Here is a 21,324-nt window from a genome sequence, read left to right as displayed (position 1 = left end):
CATCACTTTGCAGGCTTTGATAAATGACCCCAGTATTTTTAGTCGACATTGCAAATCCAGAACTAAAAGGTAGAATAGCCGGTTAGAGAACAAGATAGAAGATGCATATGAACGTTGTTGTCATTGTTAATCCGGAATATAAATAGAGGCAGATATTAAAGATGAACAGAGGACTCCAAAAATAATTTGCAGTATCATTTCTTACCATAAAATATACGATTATGCATTGTGACAGTTACAAGATAGGTGGTCGCTAGTTTGTAACCTGTTCATGCCCTGGAGTATGGGATCTTCCCCAGCAGCATTGAAAAGGCATGTGGCCACACCCACCTGCTGCTCAGGGGCGGTCTCAGAGCAGAGCTCCTCAGTGTGATGCTGAGATTTAAGACCAATAGGGGATGGAGAGGTGATCTGTCCCCTGAGGACTGGATCCTGCCAGATAGGAGCTCAGGAGAGGACAAGAACTGTGGTGTGTGTGTGTGTGTGTGTGTGTGTGTGTGTGTGTGTGTGTGTGTGTGTGTGTGTGTGTGTGTGTGTGTGTGTGTGTGTTATGACACTACAGCATAGTGGTCAGCTGGCACTCTGACCACTATAGGGGCTAGAATTATTATTTTATTTCAAACTGTTTATTTTTACTGTCGTTACTACAGCTGATTAAGGCTGGCAGCACGGTGGCTCAGTGGTTAGCACTTCTGCCTTACAGCACTGGGTCAGGAGTTCAATTCCAGACCATGGCCTTATCTGTGAGGAGTTTGTATGTTCTACCCATGTTTGCGTGGGTTTCCTCCGGGTGCTCTGGTTTCCTCCCACACTCCAAAAATGTACCAGTAGGTTAATTGGCTGCTAACAAATTGACCCTAGTCTGTCCGTGTGAGTGTGTGTGTGTGTGTGTGTTTGTTAGGGAATTTAGACTGTAAGCTCCACTACGGCAGGGACTAATGCGAGTTCTCTGTATAGCGCTGCGGAATTAATGGTGCTATATAAATAAATGGTGATGATGACTATATTTCCAACAGTGAATTTCCTGTAGTATTTACATGCACCTAGCAGCTACTACTTAGTCGCTTATTATAAGGCTGCTTCCATTGTTACAAAAATTGGTCATAACAACCATCCAGTGTGAGGATGACTCTTTGTGACATTATATATATTGTTGTTAGCTAGACGAGTTTAAGAAATCTATATCCCACCAATCACGTTGTAGATGTTCTATGAGATTGCTTTGGGCCATTCCTCCCTCTAAATATATGAATATATGAATCTCTTTTCCAGTAGGCTGGCAATTTTACCAGACTTGCTAGTTTATACAAGTGATTAATACCATGGGCTCATGTCCTTGTATATCATTCTACAGGGCTAATTAAATAAGTGGGGGACGAGTAACAATTGCCATAGTTGCACGTTTACCGTTAGGCTACTTAGACTCTAGATAGCGACGTACACAGGCTGGCACAGACTGCCGCTTATGCACAAGCATGGGAATTATCATTTCGTAGATGCTTCCTTCCACTTTACAATATGGAGACATTATTATTATTATTATTTTCTAACACTTTGGGCCATTGAGCGTATCTGCCAGTTTTGTGCATATCGATCGCAAATGTCACTCTGCGTAGAACCGGATGATATGCAACAGAATGTAGCCACATCCATGCCAGGTTCAAGCACAAATGACTCTTATTACATCGGGGAGGGAACGGGCGGATGCACATAGACAGTGTACAGTAAGGATGGTCACCTGCAGCCACGTCCACGTAAAGGTCCAGCACACACAGAAGTATGGGAGTTTGCTGCCATATCTCTTGCTCCAGCTACAGGGCTAGTCTAAGTCCCAAATACTAGTCATGACGGTCAAGTGTGCATGCTATAACATGTGTTTGCACTCAGGAGCGACTGTAATATGTCTGTAATGTACAGTAGACATTAGGAACACATTTATAAATGTTTTTCTAGCAAAAAAAAAAAACCATTTCCATGTATAATGACTATACTATTGACAAGTAACGTTAATTGAATATATATAAAGTACTTGCTACAGAAAGACAGGTAGGTGTGTGTGTGTGTGTGTGTGTGTGTCGAGTGCCACAAAATCTAACTTTTTCTTTCACAACCAATAAACACTTAATTCTCAAGCACATTAGAGAAGCCGGGCCCCAAAGGAGCCCAAAGTTAAGAGAGATATATTGAAGGCAAATAGATTCTGTCTAGGAGGCAGCGAATCTTAAAATTGAAAGTATTTGCAAGTGCTGGTGGGTGGCTGGGGAGAGCGCTTTTCATTAAACCTAATGTTGGCTGCTGCTGCTAATTTGCAGAGGAGGAATGAAGCTTTAACTAAACCTGCGATATTAAGAGGCATCCTGGCCTTTTTTTTATATGTAGAGCAAGATGTATGACTGCCTGACAGGCCTCTTCTGCACGGAAGGGCTTACGCTGAGGTCCTCTGGGTGAGGGGAATAAAACACTTCAAGACTCACTTATCAATATTGTATCATGGCACTGTGCAAATTGGAAGTCTAAGCCTCTATTTAGAATATAATTATAGGCAGAGGCGAACAGGGGAGGTTGGCAGTGGCTCTTTGCCCACCGCACCAATTCCCTTGTGCCACACAAGGTCACATAATGCAGACAGCCCGTGAACATCGGGCCATCCGGAGAGTTACTTTTAACTAGAGATGCTCACTGACCCCCATGAATTGGTTTTGGTTTTGGATCTGGATTGACTTTGCTCTTTGGTTTTGGTAAAACCGCCCCCGTGTGTTTTGGTTTTGTATTTTTTAGAAAAAAATCCTAAAATATGCTAATATGCTAATTTCAAGTCATTTGCAGTCAATTTTGACCACCGCACAGATCACAATATTATTTTCATACACTTTAGGACAAATACTGCAGCGACCTGGCTGGATGGTAAGCGACAGAGCAATGCCACAAACACACGGCAGTTCCTAGCACATCTAGGACACATTGGGACACAGCAGTGGCAGAAAAGAAAAATGGTGCAAGATGGAATTGTCCTTGGGACCGCCCTCCCTCCCACCCACCGTTATGTTGATTCTTAAAATGTAGTCGAAAACTCACGAGATACGACGACGTAACGATGACGTTTTGCCGCGTTTTCAAATTCAAGGGTGCGCGAAAGTACCGAGTTCAGATCTGCTAAGTTCGGATATGTTCGGTTCTCGTGGAACCGAGCCTGAGCATCTCTACTTTCAACCTCTCTAGCTCTCTGTACCTATTCCCCTAATGAATGCACTTTATTGCAGAGTTATGTGACTCAAATAAGTCAGTGCCTCCATTTGACAAGACACCAGGCGCTGGCTGCGCTGGGGGGGGGCATTTGCCCTACGAACGGCTACCTTGGGCTGGGTCACTCGGCTTCCTGCATTTTTCCCTTTAAAATGTTCCTAATAGGCTGCTGAACCGAGTCTCAGCAGCCGACCTCTGCAAGCTTTCTACTTGATTTTCCTTTTTCTGGTGGCGCAAAGACGTGAACTATGAGTCCTCTTTATCAAGCCACGGATGTTTCCGCATAGGTTTAGGCATATTTTAGTATCCTGGCTATTTAACGTACCTCTTGCATTAGACTGTCGCAGTATAGCGCAGTCCTCTCAATTCTGAACGGGGGCTGCGGTATGGACCAATTTATCAAGCTCTGAAGTGTTTAGCGATTGCCGGGACAAGCTCCTATCGCAGCCACTGTTCCTGCTGAACAATTTTGCTAGCTCAGTACGTTACTAAGGGGCACATTTATCAATATTCACATAAAGTGAAAAGGAGTTTTCAATCCTTATCGCAATGATAAGGATTGAACTATTTCTCACATTTATGTACAGCCCTGCACAGAAACAGCAGTTCTGAAAAACTGCTGTTTCTGTGATGTAAAAAAATCATACTTATCCCCCTCTTCGGAAGCGCTTTCTCCGGGTCTTCTCCTCGTTCTTTTCATTCTTCAATTGCGCATGTGCAGTTCCAAGAACACAAAGATCCCTGCTCTGTCTCTGCAACGATAGTTGCAGAGAGAGAGGTGTGAGTGACAGGGAGAGATCATGTGATCCCTCCACACATGCGCTGTCCATTTCTGCTCTTCGGAGCAGAGCTGACAGCATTGGATTTCTTCAATTCTGATAATGTACGCCAGCTTCAGCAAAACACAAAAGATTTTTTCGTGACTTGTTAGATTGCGGCCAGAGCAGTCATCAAACTGTTGTATGGTGACTGCTCGCAAAAACGATAAGGAGTGCAAAGCAGCAGATATCGATGCACTTTTAATAAATTTGAGTAGGAGACATCGTGGACTAATTTACACGGTAAGTGCACGATAGTGCACTACCGTTATTTCTTAAATATACCCCAAAGGGTCAGGAATAGACCCCAACGAGGGTGAAGTGGTTCGGCGCTGCAGAGTTACAGTAGTGCCCAGGGACACAGTGCCTGGCTGTGAACTTTCAGCGGTAATACCTCCAAATGTGCCAGATGTAGTGTTTCCTGAGCTTCCTGTCCTTAATGGTTTTAATGTCCAACTCCCCCCACGCGCTGATAATTTAAAAAAACATAGTTTAGGATATATTTTTGCTGACAACTCATCAACATGTGCCCAGGTAAATGGGACTTAGGAATTGAGTGTAATAAATTCACAACTCTACACAATGAGAAAAACATTAGTTTAATACTTATTACTTGTAGAATTATAGTGTCAGACCGGGGTCTAAGTATATAAACACTTGTGGGGGGGGGGGGGTTGGGTTTAATAAGAGGTGAATATTTGATTTGCTTTTGCTAATTGTAAATAAATGCACTGACAGCGGCTGTTCTCTAGAATGCAGATTGCTATTTTGTATCCGATCTACATTCACGTATTGGTGTCTCATGTTCTTAACATCACTTTCTGATATTATATTCATTTGATACGCTGTGCTCCATACTGTCGTGGGTGAGTGATGAGGAATGCAATCTTCAAATTAAAAACACAAGACAGTTCTTACAGTGTATTCTGGACAATATATCCCACCAAGTGCTCACATACGATGTGATCCATATCTGTCCTGCCAGTCAGTTGTAAGTCAAACCCCCGGGCACTCGTTTCTATAAGTTGGGTGCGTGATTGGATAATGCCAAATATCAGTATATCTAACATCAAAGCAATATTTTGTTGTGTACTAGTTGATCAAGCAAGGAACGTATTTATGTTTGTCATACTATACATCCTGTATGTTTGTTATGCTATTCCAGCAAAGAAAGTTTAAACAAATAAGCAATATTTTGATCCACCCGCTAAATCACCTTAAGACATACAGAAACGGCATTTATTGCATTAATAAATGTCTTGATGCCAATGATGATTTGTTGTGCAGTTTAGAATCATCTTCTTGCTATAGCTGCAAGGGATTTAAAATTGTGGATTCTGTTTATATACTGTAGGGGTGATCATGTCCACAGTATAACTTCTGTTGTTATGTCTGCTTGGTGCAATTCTTAACGTTCTGCATGATATCACTATTTATCATCTGTGTGCCGGATACAACTGTCATTAATCTTATTTACTAATGACTTGGGCTGTGTAGTATGACTTATTGAGCTATAGGAGAATTGGATTTTAGTCACATGTAATGGTCATATTATGACAAGTAACGGTCCTGTGCTTGTCTAATGTGAGTTAATTGCAACTGTCCGGCAACCAGAGACAGAACTGTTGGCAAACTGTGACTGGGACCGGACCCTTTATAGCCAAGGGAAGGATGGTTTGCTGGCCTCTTGCCTTACATTCCTTTCCACTCTGCACAGAGCAGTACTGCAGAAATGCAATGGTCAGCGTTGATTTCCAAATTGTATAAGGGTCAGCAAAATACTTTCTGTATGATCGATCAATACATAATAGTCACTAATATGTGGACGCAGAGGCGGAACTAGCGACCTGTGGGCCCCGGTGCAGGGAGGAGGGAACTGGGGCCCCTGATCCTCTGTATCTGACATGCAGTGGGCCCCATTATCTCCACGGGACCCGGTGCATGGCACCTGCCACACCAATGTTAGTTCCGCCACTGTGTGGATGAGTTTGTTTTTAACTTTAGCTTGGCTTGGTAGGTGAGGGGGTGCTACGAGCATATTAACCAAGAGCGCCCTGCACCCTTAATCATACCCTGGGAGCATACTGTTACTCCTCTAGGGAGTTTAATGCCCCTGCAGCGCCCGCCGTTGATAAGAGACGTTGTCGGCCATTGCTACTCAACTCTAGCGGTAAGCTGGGAGTGGGGCACTTAACACCATAACTCATACGGCCTGGACCACTGACTATTGTTATGCCCAGACCCTCCCCAGATTATAAATAATAGTTTTAATAGGATCTAACCTATTCTTAGTGTTATAATATAAGACACCCCTGATCTTTGTTCCACCAGGACATGGTCTCCGCTCCACGGTGTGAAAAGGATTCTGAATAGATATGTTATTCACCTAACAAGTTACTTGCATTTAGTCCTGAGTACATATAATTCCCATTAAGAGGCTAAAAATAATCTCTGGTTCTTTTTTTTCTATAGAAGACAGAACTATGTGATATGACAAAGTAACTCCAGGGAATCTCTCGACCACTTTACAGACTTTCTGGAGAACAAACATTTTTTCCCTACTGGGACTTTCTTTATGTTTCCAAAGTAACCCAACTTGTGCAGACCTCAATAATAATAAAGACATAAAAAGTAGTTTTTTATCTCCCTGACAATATTCTATATAACAGGACGGCGCAGGGGCTACAAGACAAATTAATTTCATTGTGCTACAACTTATAAAAACATTTCCTGATGTGAAATTTGTGACAGTGTAAAAGTTATTCTCAATAGTAACAATGTAATTAGTTTTTTTTCGTATTAACAGTTGTACATCTGTATCGATGTTACATTGCTGGGTATAGTCCCCGCAAAACGCGCTGATATATGTGGCTGCAAATAACTGTCACAGTTTCCAGACCACCCAGCAGGTCACATGTTTCAGGTCACCCAGCAGGGCTGCAAAAAACTGTCACAGTTTCCAGACTACCCAGCAGGTCACATGTTTCAGGTCACTCAGCAGGGCTGCACATAACTGTCACAGTTTCCAGACCACTCAGCTGGTCACATGTTCCAGGTTACGCAGCTTATGTTATTATTATAGAGATTATTTTTTTTATTTTAGCTTATAGAGCGTCAGCATACTGTATAACGAAGCTGCAAAGTTCTTTCCGTGCAGCTACAAATGTTATTATGTGATGTCATGCGACTATGTATTAGACTTTTATGTGGTTGAGCGCATGTCATAATGTGCAAAGATGGAAGTGATTGCAGGGACAGAGCTGGGCATATGGCGTAATCCCTTGCTGAATGTGGGCTAAGAAAATCAAAAAATATATAAAGACCGCTCTAACTCAGCAGCAGGGCCGTCTCTCCCATTGGGCACAAATGGCAGGTGCCCGGGGGCACTGCAGCCCAGGGGGCCCATCGAGGCAGCGCTGAAAAGAAAAATCCTGCCCAAAAAAAAAAAAGGTAATACCTAGCATTCAGCAGGCAGCAGCAGTGACTGAAGAAAAGTGAAGAGGAGAATAGGCCGATTAAAAGGTAAGTTAAAGTTTTGTTTTTTTTATATTTAAAGGGACGCTGACGGCTGAAAGATGGAAAGAAGGTGATATATATATATATATATATATATATATATATATATATATAGAGGCCTCGGTGCACTGCTTTGCCCGGGGGCCCATAATGTTGTTAAGAGGGCCCTGCTCAGCAGCTATGAATAAATCAGATCCAGAGCTAGACTAAGAAACCAGCCCTCCAAGAAACGCTTAGTTGAAAAAGTTCCTTTTTATTTAAGTTTCATCTGTATAATATGACAGTGCAGCAGCTTATACATATCATGCAGTGCCAGACATAATCATAATCATAATCATAAACAGAACTGTCGGAAATGGTGGAGACTGTCCTGTTTTACTTCCGGCAAAAGAGATGTGGAGTATCAGATTGAGGACGTGATCATGGATAAAGGGAGGGTAGTTGGCCATTAGGAGCAAGACCAATATTTTCCTGTTGTTTTATTTATTTAGTTAGACATTTTGTGAGGTATGGTAAACATCTGCAACCGAAATATTCAACGTCATCCCTTTATATATAACACTAGCTGAAGTACCCGGGTTTAAATCTTCAAATTATTAAGTTATCAGTGAGTTGGATGTAACTGTCAACATTTTAAAATAATTAGCAGCTTAGCAGCTTCCAACACACCCATGAGGTGGCTGCCTGGTGTCATTTTTGTTTTTAGATTAAATGTCATCCAAATCCATCCAGTGAAAGGCCCAGAACAGGCTCCCTGAGTAACACCAACGGGAGGTCTGACAGGGACCTCAGCCCCCCTAGTATGTGTTCTGGAATCTAATGTTACCAGTCTGTGAAGTTTTCGTCCAAATCCATCCAGTGGAAGGTTCAGAACAGGCTCCCTGGGTCAAAGTTCTGGCCAGTGTACACCAACGGGAGGTTAAACTGGGACCCTAACACCCCAAAAACCTAGCCAGGATCCAACTGGACCACCTCGCATTGGTTTCATCTCAATCGGTGCAGGGGTGTCTGAATGCATAACCGGACAAGCGAACAGACCAATGATTTTTATATATAAGATAAAGTACATGCAAAGATCTGTTTTATAACAATTTCTTTTTTATTTATAGACTCTCACTAGACTGTAAGCTCTCAGGAGCAGGGACCTCTTTCCTCCTGTGTTCTCAACTGCTCTCTCTTCGTCCTTTCTTTGTTCAATGCTTCATGTTTGTTCTGTTTTATGCTTGTTATATTATTACATCTTTGCACTATTTTTATGCATTTTGTATTTGTATATAATGTATTACCCTTTACCCCCCCCCCCTTCCCACCACTATACAGCTCTGCAGAACATTGTGGCTCTTGATAATAAAATGATAATGATAATAATTTTCTTTCTCCGCAGCTGTATGCCTGGTGCTTGCTTGCATGATATTCCCAGACGGATGGGACGCAGAGACGATCAGGGATATGTGTGGGGACAAGACTGGGAAATATTCCCTGGGAGATTGCTCCGTCCGCTGGGCCTACATCCTGGCCATCATCGGGATCTTGAACGCCCTCATCCTCTCCTTCCTGGCCTTTGTACTGGGTAACAGACAGAATGATCTGCTCCTTGAGGACCTTAAAGCAGACAACAAAGGTAACACATCATAATTATGCCGTATAAAGCATCACTCTGGTCTACAGCGAAGGACAACTAAGAACACTGTTTAGGAAAATATTACAAAACCATATAGTGCATTCGTTTTCTTAAAGCGATCATTAAAGAGCAGCCATACCCTACACAATGGAGGCGGCCATTTTGTGTTAAACCAATTTTCATTAGAATGCAGCCAATCAATTCACTAGGAACCGGTGACATCACTGAGAATGCAGCCTATCCATTCACTAGGAACCAGTGACATCACTGAAAATGCAGCCTATCCATTCACTAGGAACCAGTGACATCACTGAGAATGCAGCCTATCCATTCACTAGGAACCAGTGACATCACTGAGAATGCAGCCTATCCTTTCACTAGGAACCAGTGACATCACTGAGAATGCAGCCTATCCCTTCACTAGGAACCAGTGACATCACTGAGAATGCAGCCTATCCCTTCACTAGGAACCAGTGACATCACTGAAAATGCAGCCTATCCATTCACTAGGAACCAGTGACATCACTGAAAATGCAGCCTATCCATTCACTAGGAACCAGTGACATCACTGAGAATGCAGCCTATCCATTCACTAGGAACCAGTGACATCACTGAGAATGCAGCCTATCCTTTCACTAGGAACCAGTGACATCACTGAGAATGCAGCCTATCCCTTCACTAGGAACCAGTGACATCACTGAGAATGCAGCCTATCCATTTACTAGGAACCAGTGACATCACTGAGAATGCAGCCTATCCCTTCACTAGGAACCAGTGACATCACAGAGAATGCAGCCTATCAGGTCACTAGGAACCAGTGACATCACTGAGAGTGCAGCCTATCCATTCACTAGGAACCAGTGACATCACTGAGAGTGCAGCCTATCCATTCACTAGGAACTGGTGACATCACTGAGAATGCAGCCTATCCATTCACTAGGAACCAGTGGAATCACTGAGACTGCAGCCTATCCATTCACTAGGAATCAGTGACATCACTAAGAATGCAGCCTATCAGGTCACTAGGAACCAGTGACATCACAGAGAATGCAGCCTATCCAGTCACTAGGAGCCAGTGACATCACTGAGAATGCAGCCTATCCATTCACTAGGAACTGGTGACATCACTGAGAATGCAGCCTATCCATTCACTAGGAACCGGTGACATCACTGAGAATGCAGCCTATCCATTCACTAGGAACCGGTGACATCACTGAGAATGCAGCCTATCCATTCACTAGGAACCAGTGACATCACTGAGAATGCAGCTTATCCCTTCACTAGGAACCAGTGACATCACTGAGAATGCAGCCTATCCATTCACTAGGAACCAGTGACATCACTGAGATTGCACCCTATCCATTCACTAGCAACCAGTGACATCACTGAGAATGCAGCTTATCCATTCACAAGCAACCAGTGACATCACTGAGAATGCAGCCTATCCATAAACTAGGAACTGGTGACATCACTGAGAATGCAGCCTATCCATTCACTAGGAACTGGTGACATCACTGAGAATGCAGCCTATCCCTTCACTAGGAACCAGTGACATCACTGAGAATGCAGCCTATCCCTTCACTAGGAACCAGTGACATCACTGAGATTGCACCCTATCCATTCACTAGCAACCAGTGACATCACTGAGAATGCAGCCTATCCAGTCACTAGGAACCAGTGACATCACTGAGAATGCAGCCTATCCATAAACTAGGAACTGGTGACATCACTGAGAATGCAGCCTATCCCTTCACTAGGAACCAGTGACATCACTGAGAATGCAGCCTATCCATTCACTAGGAACCAGTGACATCACTGAGAATGCAGCCTATCCCTTCACTAGGAACCAGTGACATCACTGAGATTGCACCCTATCCATTCACTAGCAACCAGTGACATCACTGAGAATGCAGCCTATCAGGTCACTAGGAACCAGTGACATCACTGAGAATGCAGCCTATCCACTCACTAGGAACCAGTGACATCCCTGAGACTGCAGCCTATCCATTCACTAGCAACCAGTGACATCACTGAGAATGCAGCCTATCCATTCACTAGGAACTGGTGACATCACTAAGAATGCAGCCTATCCAGTCACTAGGAACCAGTGACATCACTGAGAATGCAGCCTATCCAGTCACTAGGAACCAGTGACATCCCTGAGACTGCAGCCTATCCATTCACTAGCAACCAGTGACATCACTGAGAATGCAGCCTATCCATTCACTAGGAACTGGTGACATCACTGAGAATGCAGCCTATCCAGTCACTAGGAACCAGTGACATCACTGAGACTGCAGCCTATCCATTCACTAGGAACCAGTGACATCACTGAGAATGCAGCCTATCCATTCACTAGGAACCAGTGACATCACTGAGAATGCAGCCTATCCAGTCACTAGGAACCAGTGACATCACTGAGAATGCAGCCTATCCATTCACTAGCAACCAGTGACATCACTGAGAATGCAGCCTATGAGGTCACTAGGAATCAGTGACATAACTGAGAATGCAGCCTATCCATTTACTAGGAACTGGTGACATCACTGTCCTAGTGAATTGATAGGCTGCATTCTCATTCAGCCCACAAATGGCCGCCTCTGTGTGAGGGCTCAGTGCACTCATCATTACATTCAGTTCTATCTTTTGGGTTAAGTATAAATGAACTGGTATGAACAGAGTTTCTGCAGGAAAGTTTTTACTTGAACAGAGCCTCCTGAAGATCTGCAGATATTTAGTGAGGTGTCAAAATAAAATAAATTTTGGGGCTCTTATTGGCTTCTTATTAGACCTATGTTTTTAGGATGGTAGACATTTATATATGGATTATGTTATGTTTACTTAAGGAAAATGACCCTTACTCACTTGGTTTCTACACCCCACATATGCAGCACATAAACACCTCAGGAACCAGCACTATATTGCTGGAAACTCTTAAGGGTGACTTGAGTCTTGATTGGCATTCCCAGTGGCCAACGTTTACCTATATATGTATTTCCAGATACTCCACCATGTTAATATGTATGTAGCATGTTCTCTGTGATTGGATGTGCACACTCAGAGGTTTGCTGCAATGTATGTATTGTGTGTGAAGGCTCCTTGTTTTCATGTAGCAGCCCCTGCCACATTGTACAGTCCCTGCCACATTGCACAGTCCCGTCCACACTGTACAGTCCCGTCCACATTGCACAGTCCCGTCCACACTGCACAGTCCCTGCCACATTGCACAGTCCCACCTACATAGCACAGACCCACCCACATTGCACAGTCCCACCCACATTGCACAGTCCCACCTACTTAGCACAGTCCCAGCCACATTGCACAGTCCCAGCCACATTGCACAGTCCCGTCCACATTGCACAGTCCCACCCACATTGCACAGTCCCGTCCACATTGCACAGTCCCGCCCACATTGCACAGTCCCACCCACATAGCACAGTCTCATCCACATAGCACAGTCTCACCCACATAGCACAGTCTCACCCACATTGCACAGTCCCACCCACATTGCACAGTCCCACCCACATAGCACAGTCCCACCCAGATAGCACAGGTTTAGCCTTATTGCACAGACACATCACCAGTCACATTGTACAGGTTTACCCACATTTCCAAGCCAATGTTCCATATCCGCTCATCCAAAGGGACCAGCTTTCAGGGGGGCAACTTAGCAGCTGATTATTTGGAGTTTCCAGGAATAGTCACTGATACGAATCACATTTGTACATCTGAGAGTCGCTCATAGCAGTAACTACCCCGAAGCTCCAGGTCATCAGTACAACATGGAAGCAGCCAGGGTTCACTTATTTTGCACTTTGCTGTCCTTCAGCGGCAGCAGAATCACAGATCAGTGGCGCTTCGGTCCATTGTTCCAACACACACAATATTAGAATGAATTTTTTTCTGTAATCATTAAAATACCGGTAGTTTTTATTTGCACACACACTTCTCTAACTCATTCTGCCAGGGTAAATATGTATATTTGCAAATAACAAAATGTATTTGTATCTTATTGGATCTACGTTTAGTTAATGTTTAATGTGGCAACTTCTCATTTACACCTGTGTCCTTTCTTGTATTGCAGATTTTGTTGGAACTGTGGTAAGTGAATTTAGAGTTTTACTTTGTCTATCTGGTGATTAGAGAAGAGAGGTCAGAATGATTAAACCCACACATGTAAGAAGTGATCACTGCCTGGCTGCATTGTGATCACATGGAGATAATCCTTAAGCACGTATAGGCAAAACATCTGAATGAATTGTACTGCAATCAGATTGCATATATAAATACTTTTAACACTGCAAAATAATTTGCAGACTTCTGACCAGGCGCTATTATAAAATTGAAAGTGTATATGTAGGGTGCACATAGCTTTATGCTTACACAGATTATTACACCAACCCAACGTGACCTGACCATTGTGTATCATGATAATACAATTCCATTACACTCTATACTTTCATAGGACACCAAGTGTAGCCAGAGACGCCAAGAGGAATTTAGGGCCCCAGTACAGCAACTTCTTAGGGCCCCTTCCACATTCCCCAAAACGGTCATATGAGCAACATTTTCAATGTACCGTCCACAATTCTCTAAGGGGCATATTCAATTAAGCCCGGACATCGCAGCCACACGCGGCTAATGTCAGCACGTCACTGCAACACCGCGGATTTCCGTTTCGGGAAATCCACAATGCAGCGGTATCGTATTGACGCTTTAAATGCGTAGCCGGCTCAATTAAATATGCCCCTAAATCATACTTGCCAACTCTCCTGGAATGTCCGGGAGACTCCCGGATTCAGGGTAGGTCTCCTGGACTCCCAGGAGAGTAGGGCAGCCTCCAGCATCTGCCCAATTCCTAGTGAAGTGGGCAGAATTAGATCAAAAATGAATTGCGGCATTTGGCCCCACCCTCCAATACTGTGATTTGCATAGCCCCGTCCGGTAACACCCACGTTTGAAAGTCGGCAAGTATGCCCTAAATGTGGAATAAACCTGTCATTTTTGTGAATTTGTAATGTAATCCTTTTTTTATAGCAAAGACATAGAACACCGTATGTTCAAAGACAGAAGAACACAGATGTACCTATTGTGACTGTATCAAGAAATATACAGAGAGCAGAAAATGATATGCTTTATGGCAGAAAGGAGGATTTCTATAAAATGGCAACTGAAGTAAGAGTGCCCCTTTGTGGCCAGATACAGCCGTAGCACCCTGCTTCTTAGTACTATTTTAGTGTATTAAATTAATATGACAGTTTGTCTTGGAAACAGCCCTATAGGCATCTATGACATACAGCTGTGATGTGTTTTATTTATTTATTTTACACCATAAGATCTGAAGATGTCATGTTACGTTTGTGGGACATTGAACGTACTTTCTTTGAAATATTTTCATGCACATAATGCAGACACCCAGAAAAGCAGACGTTCTGTGTTGTAAAATGAAAATGACATCTTCAAGGCTCCCCAACAGATTCCTTCTCAGCAGGAGCCCAAAGATAATAAATATATTACTCACTCCCTACAAATAATTACATTGTCAAAGCAGGACAGTTATGTGTTATTTCCACCTTCGGTTCACTTTATTTTTCTAGCGCTCTTCTGGGCTTTTCAGACCTGTTTTTGTATCATCAGACAGAGTTGTTTGTTTTTGTTGCCGTTGAATATAACACAGCTTCTGTTGTGCTCTCTTCGCTGGACACAAAGCTCAGTAGACCTGACACAAATATAAACACAAGTTAAACGGTATAACGTACACATAGGGATGGATATTAAGAGAGGCAACAAAAACTTTCAGCAGCTCTGCACTAAAATGCATCAGAGGCTGTCTGCATTGCATCATTCAATGGAGTGTTCTCTGCATTTCAGTTAAATGCTCAGTGTATGGTATATAGATCTCTGTGTTGTTTATTTGTCATTAGAATTGTCTCCGATTTGTAGATCAGTCATTAAGATGCTCTCTGTGTTGTATACCGGTTCCCAAGATGCTCTCTGTATCACTTGTGTTTGCAATTAGAATGTTCCCCTTATTGCATGTCAGTCCGTAAGATGCTCCCTGTGTTGTATTGAGGTCCCTGGAATGCTCTCTGCATTGTAAACTGGTCACTAGCTAAGATGTCGGCATATCGCACGAATCACATTTAGCGGCAGATGTTCCAGCGATGCAAAGTTCAAACTTTTTTTCCCAACATTTCACGGAATGGCCATTCTTTAAAGTATTTGTAAGCACCATATTCCTTGTATTCCCGGAATTTATAGTCTTTGAATATAGGGGGGTATTCAATTGACGGCGGGATCGCCGAAAATCCCGCGCTCGAAAAATATTACCGTTAATACGGTAATCCTACGCGTCAAAACTGTTAATACGGTAATTTACTCGCTGGATTTCAGGGAGCTGCGAGCTGAAATCCAGCGAGATATTACCGTATTAACGGTAATATTTTTGGAGTGCGGGATTTTCGGCGATCCCGCCGTCAATTGAATATGCCCCATAGAATCAGTTCATTCTGCTCTGTGATGTAGGTGGGTGTAATAAGAGAGAAATCCAGCTGGAATATAAAGACATAAAGGGCCCATGCAAAATTGCAGCCGTCATCAACTCAGAAATTTTCACCAGGCCTGTGGGACGTTCAAAGATCCTGAATGTCATCTCTAAATGGCGTGGTGTATCGCCAGCCACCATAGCAAAATGTGGGTAGGGGCATCGCAATGTCACTCTAGTCTAGTGTGCTCCCCCCCCCCCCTCCCTCTGCTCTCAAAAGAAGAGGGGAGAGAGTGACGTGGCAACCTCACCTAGGGGCTGATGTTGTGTATTTGTACAATAGTCAGTGACTGGCATAGCTGGTGCATGTCATAAAGAGTAATCTCCTGATTGGCTGTAAGACTCAAGTGTCTGCGTTCACCAAGTACTGCCCTAGTCAACTTGATACATCTGTTGTATATGAATATAGAGCAGCACTCAAGCATGTTCTTGAGGCATCTGAGATCAAACAATGGTGTATTTTATACCTAGAGATTGATGTAAGTGAGAAATATATATAGGAGGCAGTTTACAGATATGAATATAGAGCAGCACTCAAGCATGTTCTTGAAGCATCTGAGAGCAAACAATAGTGTATTTTATACCTAGAGATTGATGTGAGAAATATATATGAGGCAGTTTACAGGTAACATCAGTAACGTATGATGTACGAGTTTGTATACATTCTTAAGCATAGCAAAATATATTTATTTAAAAGGGATGCAAACTAATTGCTTTAATTTTTTTTTAACAGAGGATATAAAGTAGCTGAAACCCGAGGGGGCACGTGATACCCTCACCAAACGCTGGAATGTCTCCAGGCTGACCGCCCTCCCGCCCCATTGGTATCGTTAACCTTATTCTTGTATTGCTCTCCGCTGCCACACTGCCTTGAGCCCCCGCCAGCAAAATCTGGTTCTGCATCTCAGCCTTGAAGAGAATTCTTCCTCCACCCAGTCGGTGCTTGCACTGCCCTATCTACAGTTAAGACCCCTTTGTCCTGGGAGTACCAACATTGGCATCGCACCTGCTCCTTCTACTCCACTGCAACCACGGATGTACTCAAAGGTCATTGGAAACAATGCTACGAACAAGAGCTTCACATCCTTTTATTTGTCATTATAATTAATTAAAACCGCAAGAGACTGCTGAGGACTATTCATGAAATGCGTTGCAATTTTATAATAATAATAAAAAAGAAATCAAAGCATTTATACCTCTGAAAATCAACCTTCCTGGATGTTACATCCGCTCCCAAAAACGAGGAGGATTTTTAATTTAAATTGGGGGAGGGGGGGGAGGAATACTTTCTGCGAACTTTGTGTGCGCATTATATTATATATATAATGGATTGGCTGACGTTTGGCTACACTGTGCGCTTGGGCCTGATTTCAGCGAACGCCTTTTGTACAGGGCCACAAAAACTATTTATTTGTTATTTGTACATGTACATTGGTCACAAAGAACTTCTCGCAACAGGGTAAAACAAAAAGCCAGTTTCGACTTATTGTTACTTATAGACTGAAATGCTGAATGCTGCGTCTGTTGATCCATGTGGAAGACGGCGGAGGGGGGGGGGGGCGGTGGTGGTCTACAACTGGAAACGCAGGTGGAGGTTAGAAGCGGCAGCATGAATTGTTATAGAAAGTGTACATTTATTGAATTGCATCATCGCTATTCTCACTTCTTTATGAGTTGCTGACAATCTGCAGAGCAGTGCAACCCCATACTTATAATGTAAAGTTTTAATGACAGAGAACAATATATAAGCAAAAGTCTTGGTTAAAAAAAAAAAAAAGAGGGGGGGAAATGGAAGAATACACATAGGAGGCTTCATATGTAGACATGTTGGGGTAACTGTGTTAAATTGGACTTTTTATTACTAAAATGGAACAGTCGGCTCTATGATAGGCAGTGAATCGGCTTAAACGACAGTCAACCAATCTAGAATTATATCTGAAAGCCTTATGAGAAAACAAAAACATAATATTTATTAAAAAGATGCCTTCAAAAATACATTGTGTGCTGACATAGTGCTATGCGCCATCAGTGGGGGACTTGGGATTGCTGCCCCATAGTGAAATCTCCCTATCACACGTTTCACACCCCCAGCATCACACCGCACAGATCCCTATCATACGGCAGAGATCCCTCTCACACGCTACACACCCCCTGCTTCATACGGCAGAGATCCCTCTCACACGTTACACACCCCCTGCTTCATACGACAGAGATCCCTCTCACACGTTACACACCCCCTGCCTCAGACAGCAGAGATCCTCATCACACGTTACACACCCCCTGCTTCACACCGCACAGATCCCTCTCACACATTGCACACCCCCCACATTGCAGCGCACAGATTCTTATCACACATTACACTCTCCCTGCCTCATACGGCAGAGATCTCTATCACACGTTACACACCCCCTGCCTCATATGGCAGAGATCCCTCTCACACGTTACACACCCCCTGCCTCAAAACCACAGATCCCTATCACACATTACACTTCCTCTGCCTCACATGGCAGAGATCCCTCTCACATATTACGCAATCCACTACCACACATGCAGTCCATGTCACGTGTTACAACCCCCCCCCCCCTTTAAAAGCCGAGACAGATACAATATTTTTTTCTAAAATGGTTGTTTTTAGGCCAAATCCTACAGTTTATGGTCACTGTAGGACACTTCCCCTCTGTCACTTGTCTCCATTCCTCATCTCACTGTCAATAGACCAGCTACAGTGACTGCAGGAGACTCCACCCTACAATCCTGCTGCAGTCAGTTATTGCTGGGCAGTCAGACATGGAGAGATATTGTGTCCAGGAGAGTAGGTGAGAACGTGGTCTACAACGTGGGTTACAGCACATGTGTACACACTGTAACATGTTATTCAATAAGCCCCAAAATGATCTATTCTCCTCCACTGGTGAGCTCTCTGGGTGAATCATGGAGGCTGAGGAACTAGAAATACATGAATGAAAGTTTCCTGATCTTTACCACCTCTGAGCTTCAAACATTTAAGTTACACAAGTTGGTCGTCATACCCAGAACTTTAGCGTCTTTTGTTCCCCACTTTCAAAAAAGTTACTCCGACATGTTAACGACAGGGTACATGCAGATTTATTAATCCAAAGAGCACAAGTGAGCTTTTCCTTGGATGCCCAAAAAAAACCAGACTAATGGGTAAATGTACTAAAAATTCTAAAAAGGAAAAGTGCAGGTGTTGCCCATAGCAACCAGATTCTATCATCTATCTAATACATTCTAGAACATGATAGCTAGAATCTAATTGGTTGCTATGGGCAACACCTCCACTTTTCCTTTATAGAAGTTTTAATCAATCTACCCCTATATCAATCGGCAAATTAGTAAATCCTATTATATCTTTTTTTTTTTTTTTTTTCAACAAGTGTAACGTGTTTTAATAAGCAAAGCACATAATAAACCTGTCATTCTCATCTCACTCCACAACGATATACATGTCAAAGTCTTCTTTATAGATATTAGAGGATTGTCTATCAAAAGTGCTGGTTTTATCTATCCTTAATGGAACTCTTATTTTTCTGGTTCATATCACTCAATCTATAATATGCTTTGCAAAAATGTTTTTAGATTTTTGATGCTACCAGTGGTGGAGCTTTTAACAAATGTGTGTGTCTGCAAGAGAACCCAGCTGACCTTTATCATGTGAACTGGCATTTAGGACACTTCGCACAAGTCATAAAAATGTAATGAGGCAACGAGCGACACTGTCGCAGGATATGTTATTGAGTAGGAAGACGGATACATAATTCCTGATGGAAATCAATCTATTAATAGCCCTGCAGGGAGTGCGAGACCAGTGAATCCAGTTCAACATTCACATAAGACCCAACAAAATCCTTATCTTCAGGACTATAGGGCACTGCCCGTAATTTTACTGGTGCTGTTATTAAGAGATGGTAATGATTTTACGAAAGCACGGGGGCCACGTCTTTAAAAAAAAATTATTTTTTACCAAATATAATATAAGTAAATAGATGATGATTTTGTAGAATGTACTAAATAAATGATAACGAGAATCTGATTGGTTGCTATAGGCAACAGCGCCACTTTTTCAAAACTGCATTTTAGTAAATATACCCCACAGACTCTTCAGCCAAATCTGAGCTGTGTTCCCATCACCATATTAATTACACACGCAAATGGATCTTGGAACAGGGATCATTGATCCTTATGCTGAAGCCAGAGGCAAGCCCATGATTTGTGAAGGGGATATTTCAAAGACAGTATTGATCAGGATGCAGGGAAAATACAAAAATTGTCATGGGCTGGATTCTAACTTTTTTGACAATATATATTGGTCTAAGTGGATAAAAAAGCCCCACTATATTCACATCTATGGAACACCGTATGTACGCACAGCTTTAGAAAATAGACATGGGTCATACATTCTTTTTCCTGTCGAGCATTTTCTCCATCATCCTTGTATATAGATTGCCGATCCAGTATTGAGATCTAAGATCCCCATTTCAAAAGCTGTTCACCCTCCATTGACTTTGCAGTGGCTGTAACACAGATAAGAAGAGGATAATACACTCATATACACAAGCTTCACCATAGACACAAGTGGCAATAAATTGTACAATGGAATCAGCTATACACTAGTCATGAATTTGGATGGTGAAATCAGTGGGAAATGTTTGAATGTGGATGTCTAATTAATTTTCTACACTCATTTCCAAATGGGTTAAAGACACGTAAATATTCTGACATACTTCTGCATAGTTTCATAATAGAGGAGTCTAGGAGTGGAGGGTTTGTGTACATTGTACCCAGACCTGCTTCTTCACATGACAATGACTGTAGTCAATATTGAGCAGTGTTGAATTTACACTTAAAGGGGAACTCCAAGGAAATTAAAGGTTTTAACAATTACTCCCCACCACCAGCATCTATTGTTGTGGTTTTATACACGGACGGGATAAAATTGAATGTACAGAGTTTGCATTTGTCAATGTGACATCTAAGACAACTCTGTCAGACAGACTATACTTTCACACTCGTCCAGCATTTCATCGCTGGTGACACAACATTTAGCTGCCAAAACCAAAACACTAAAATTCTGTCCAGTTTTGGGGGTGTGGGGTAAAGATAACATCTTTGTGCTTCTATTAGCTAGCCAGACAATGCACAATTACCATGCCAAACCACACACACATTGATAAGTAAGGATTGCTTATACTTAAATCAAAAAAAATTAAGTGGGTGCAATAAAATAATAAAAGAAGGAGTTAAAATAATAATTAGGGAATACAGCTATAAATAAATTGAACTAGTGATACTCTAGAGGCGACTAGTGTTTTCTGAACCTTCTGGCGCCTAGTGGTATCGGTAATCTACTAACCTAGCTGTCTAGTTATAAATCCGATGGTAGGTGATCATTAGACGAGCCATGGCACTAATTCGGCTTTCATTATCTACAACATTGGGGTGTAATATATAAAGAACCTTGTATTCTCTCCTTGCCGTGAACATACGGTCGTTTCACGCCAGATGGATGGTCTTGCGTCACGTCTCTAGAGCCTCAAACAGCAGATGGTCCAGGCAGCTGTCAT

The 21,324-nt window shown here is 42.7% G+C and overlaps 1 protein-coding gene across 2 annotated transcripts in view; it reads left to right on the top strand.

Moving 5' to 3' along the window:
* Window positions 1-17,737, top strand: part of LHFPL4 (LHFPL tetraspan subfamily member 4) — a 95,170-nt gene extending 77,433 nt beyond the window's left edge. Inside the window, exons 2-5 of one of the 2 annotated variants that reach the window (XM_075183489.1) lie at window positions 8,962-9,198; window positions 13,283-13,299; window positions 14,236-14,373; window positions 16,476-17,737. In XM_075183489.1, the coding sequence (XP_075039590.1) occupies window positions 8,962-9,198; window positions 13,283-13,299; window positions 14,236-14,373; window positions 16,476-16,484 (401 nt within the window). In that variant the 3' untranslated portion in view covers window positions 16,485-17,737. The remainder of the gene's footprint in view (window positions 1-8,961; window positions 9,199-13,282; window positions 13,300-14,235; window positions 14,374-16,475) is intronic. The other variant, XM_075183490.1, reaches the window with a different exon arrangement.
* The last annotated feature ends 3,587 nt before the right edge of the window (window positions 17,738-21,324 follow it).

Source organism: Mixophyes fleayi, chromosome 8 (assembly GCF_038048845.1).
Source record: "Mixophyes fleayi isolate aMixFle1 chromosome 8, aMixFle1.hap1, whole genome shotgun sequence".
NCBI classification, from domain to species: domain Eukaryota; kingdom Metazoa; phylum Chordata; class Amphibia; order Anura; family Limnodynastidae; genus Mixophyes; species Mixophyes fleayi.
This window is presented reverse-complemented; position numbering and strand designations above follow the sequence as displayed.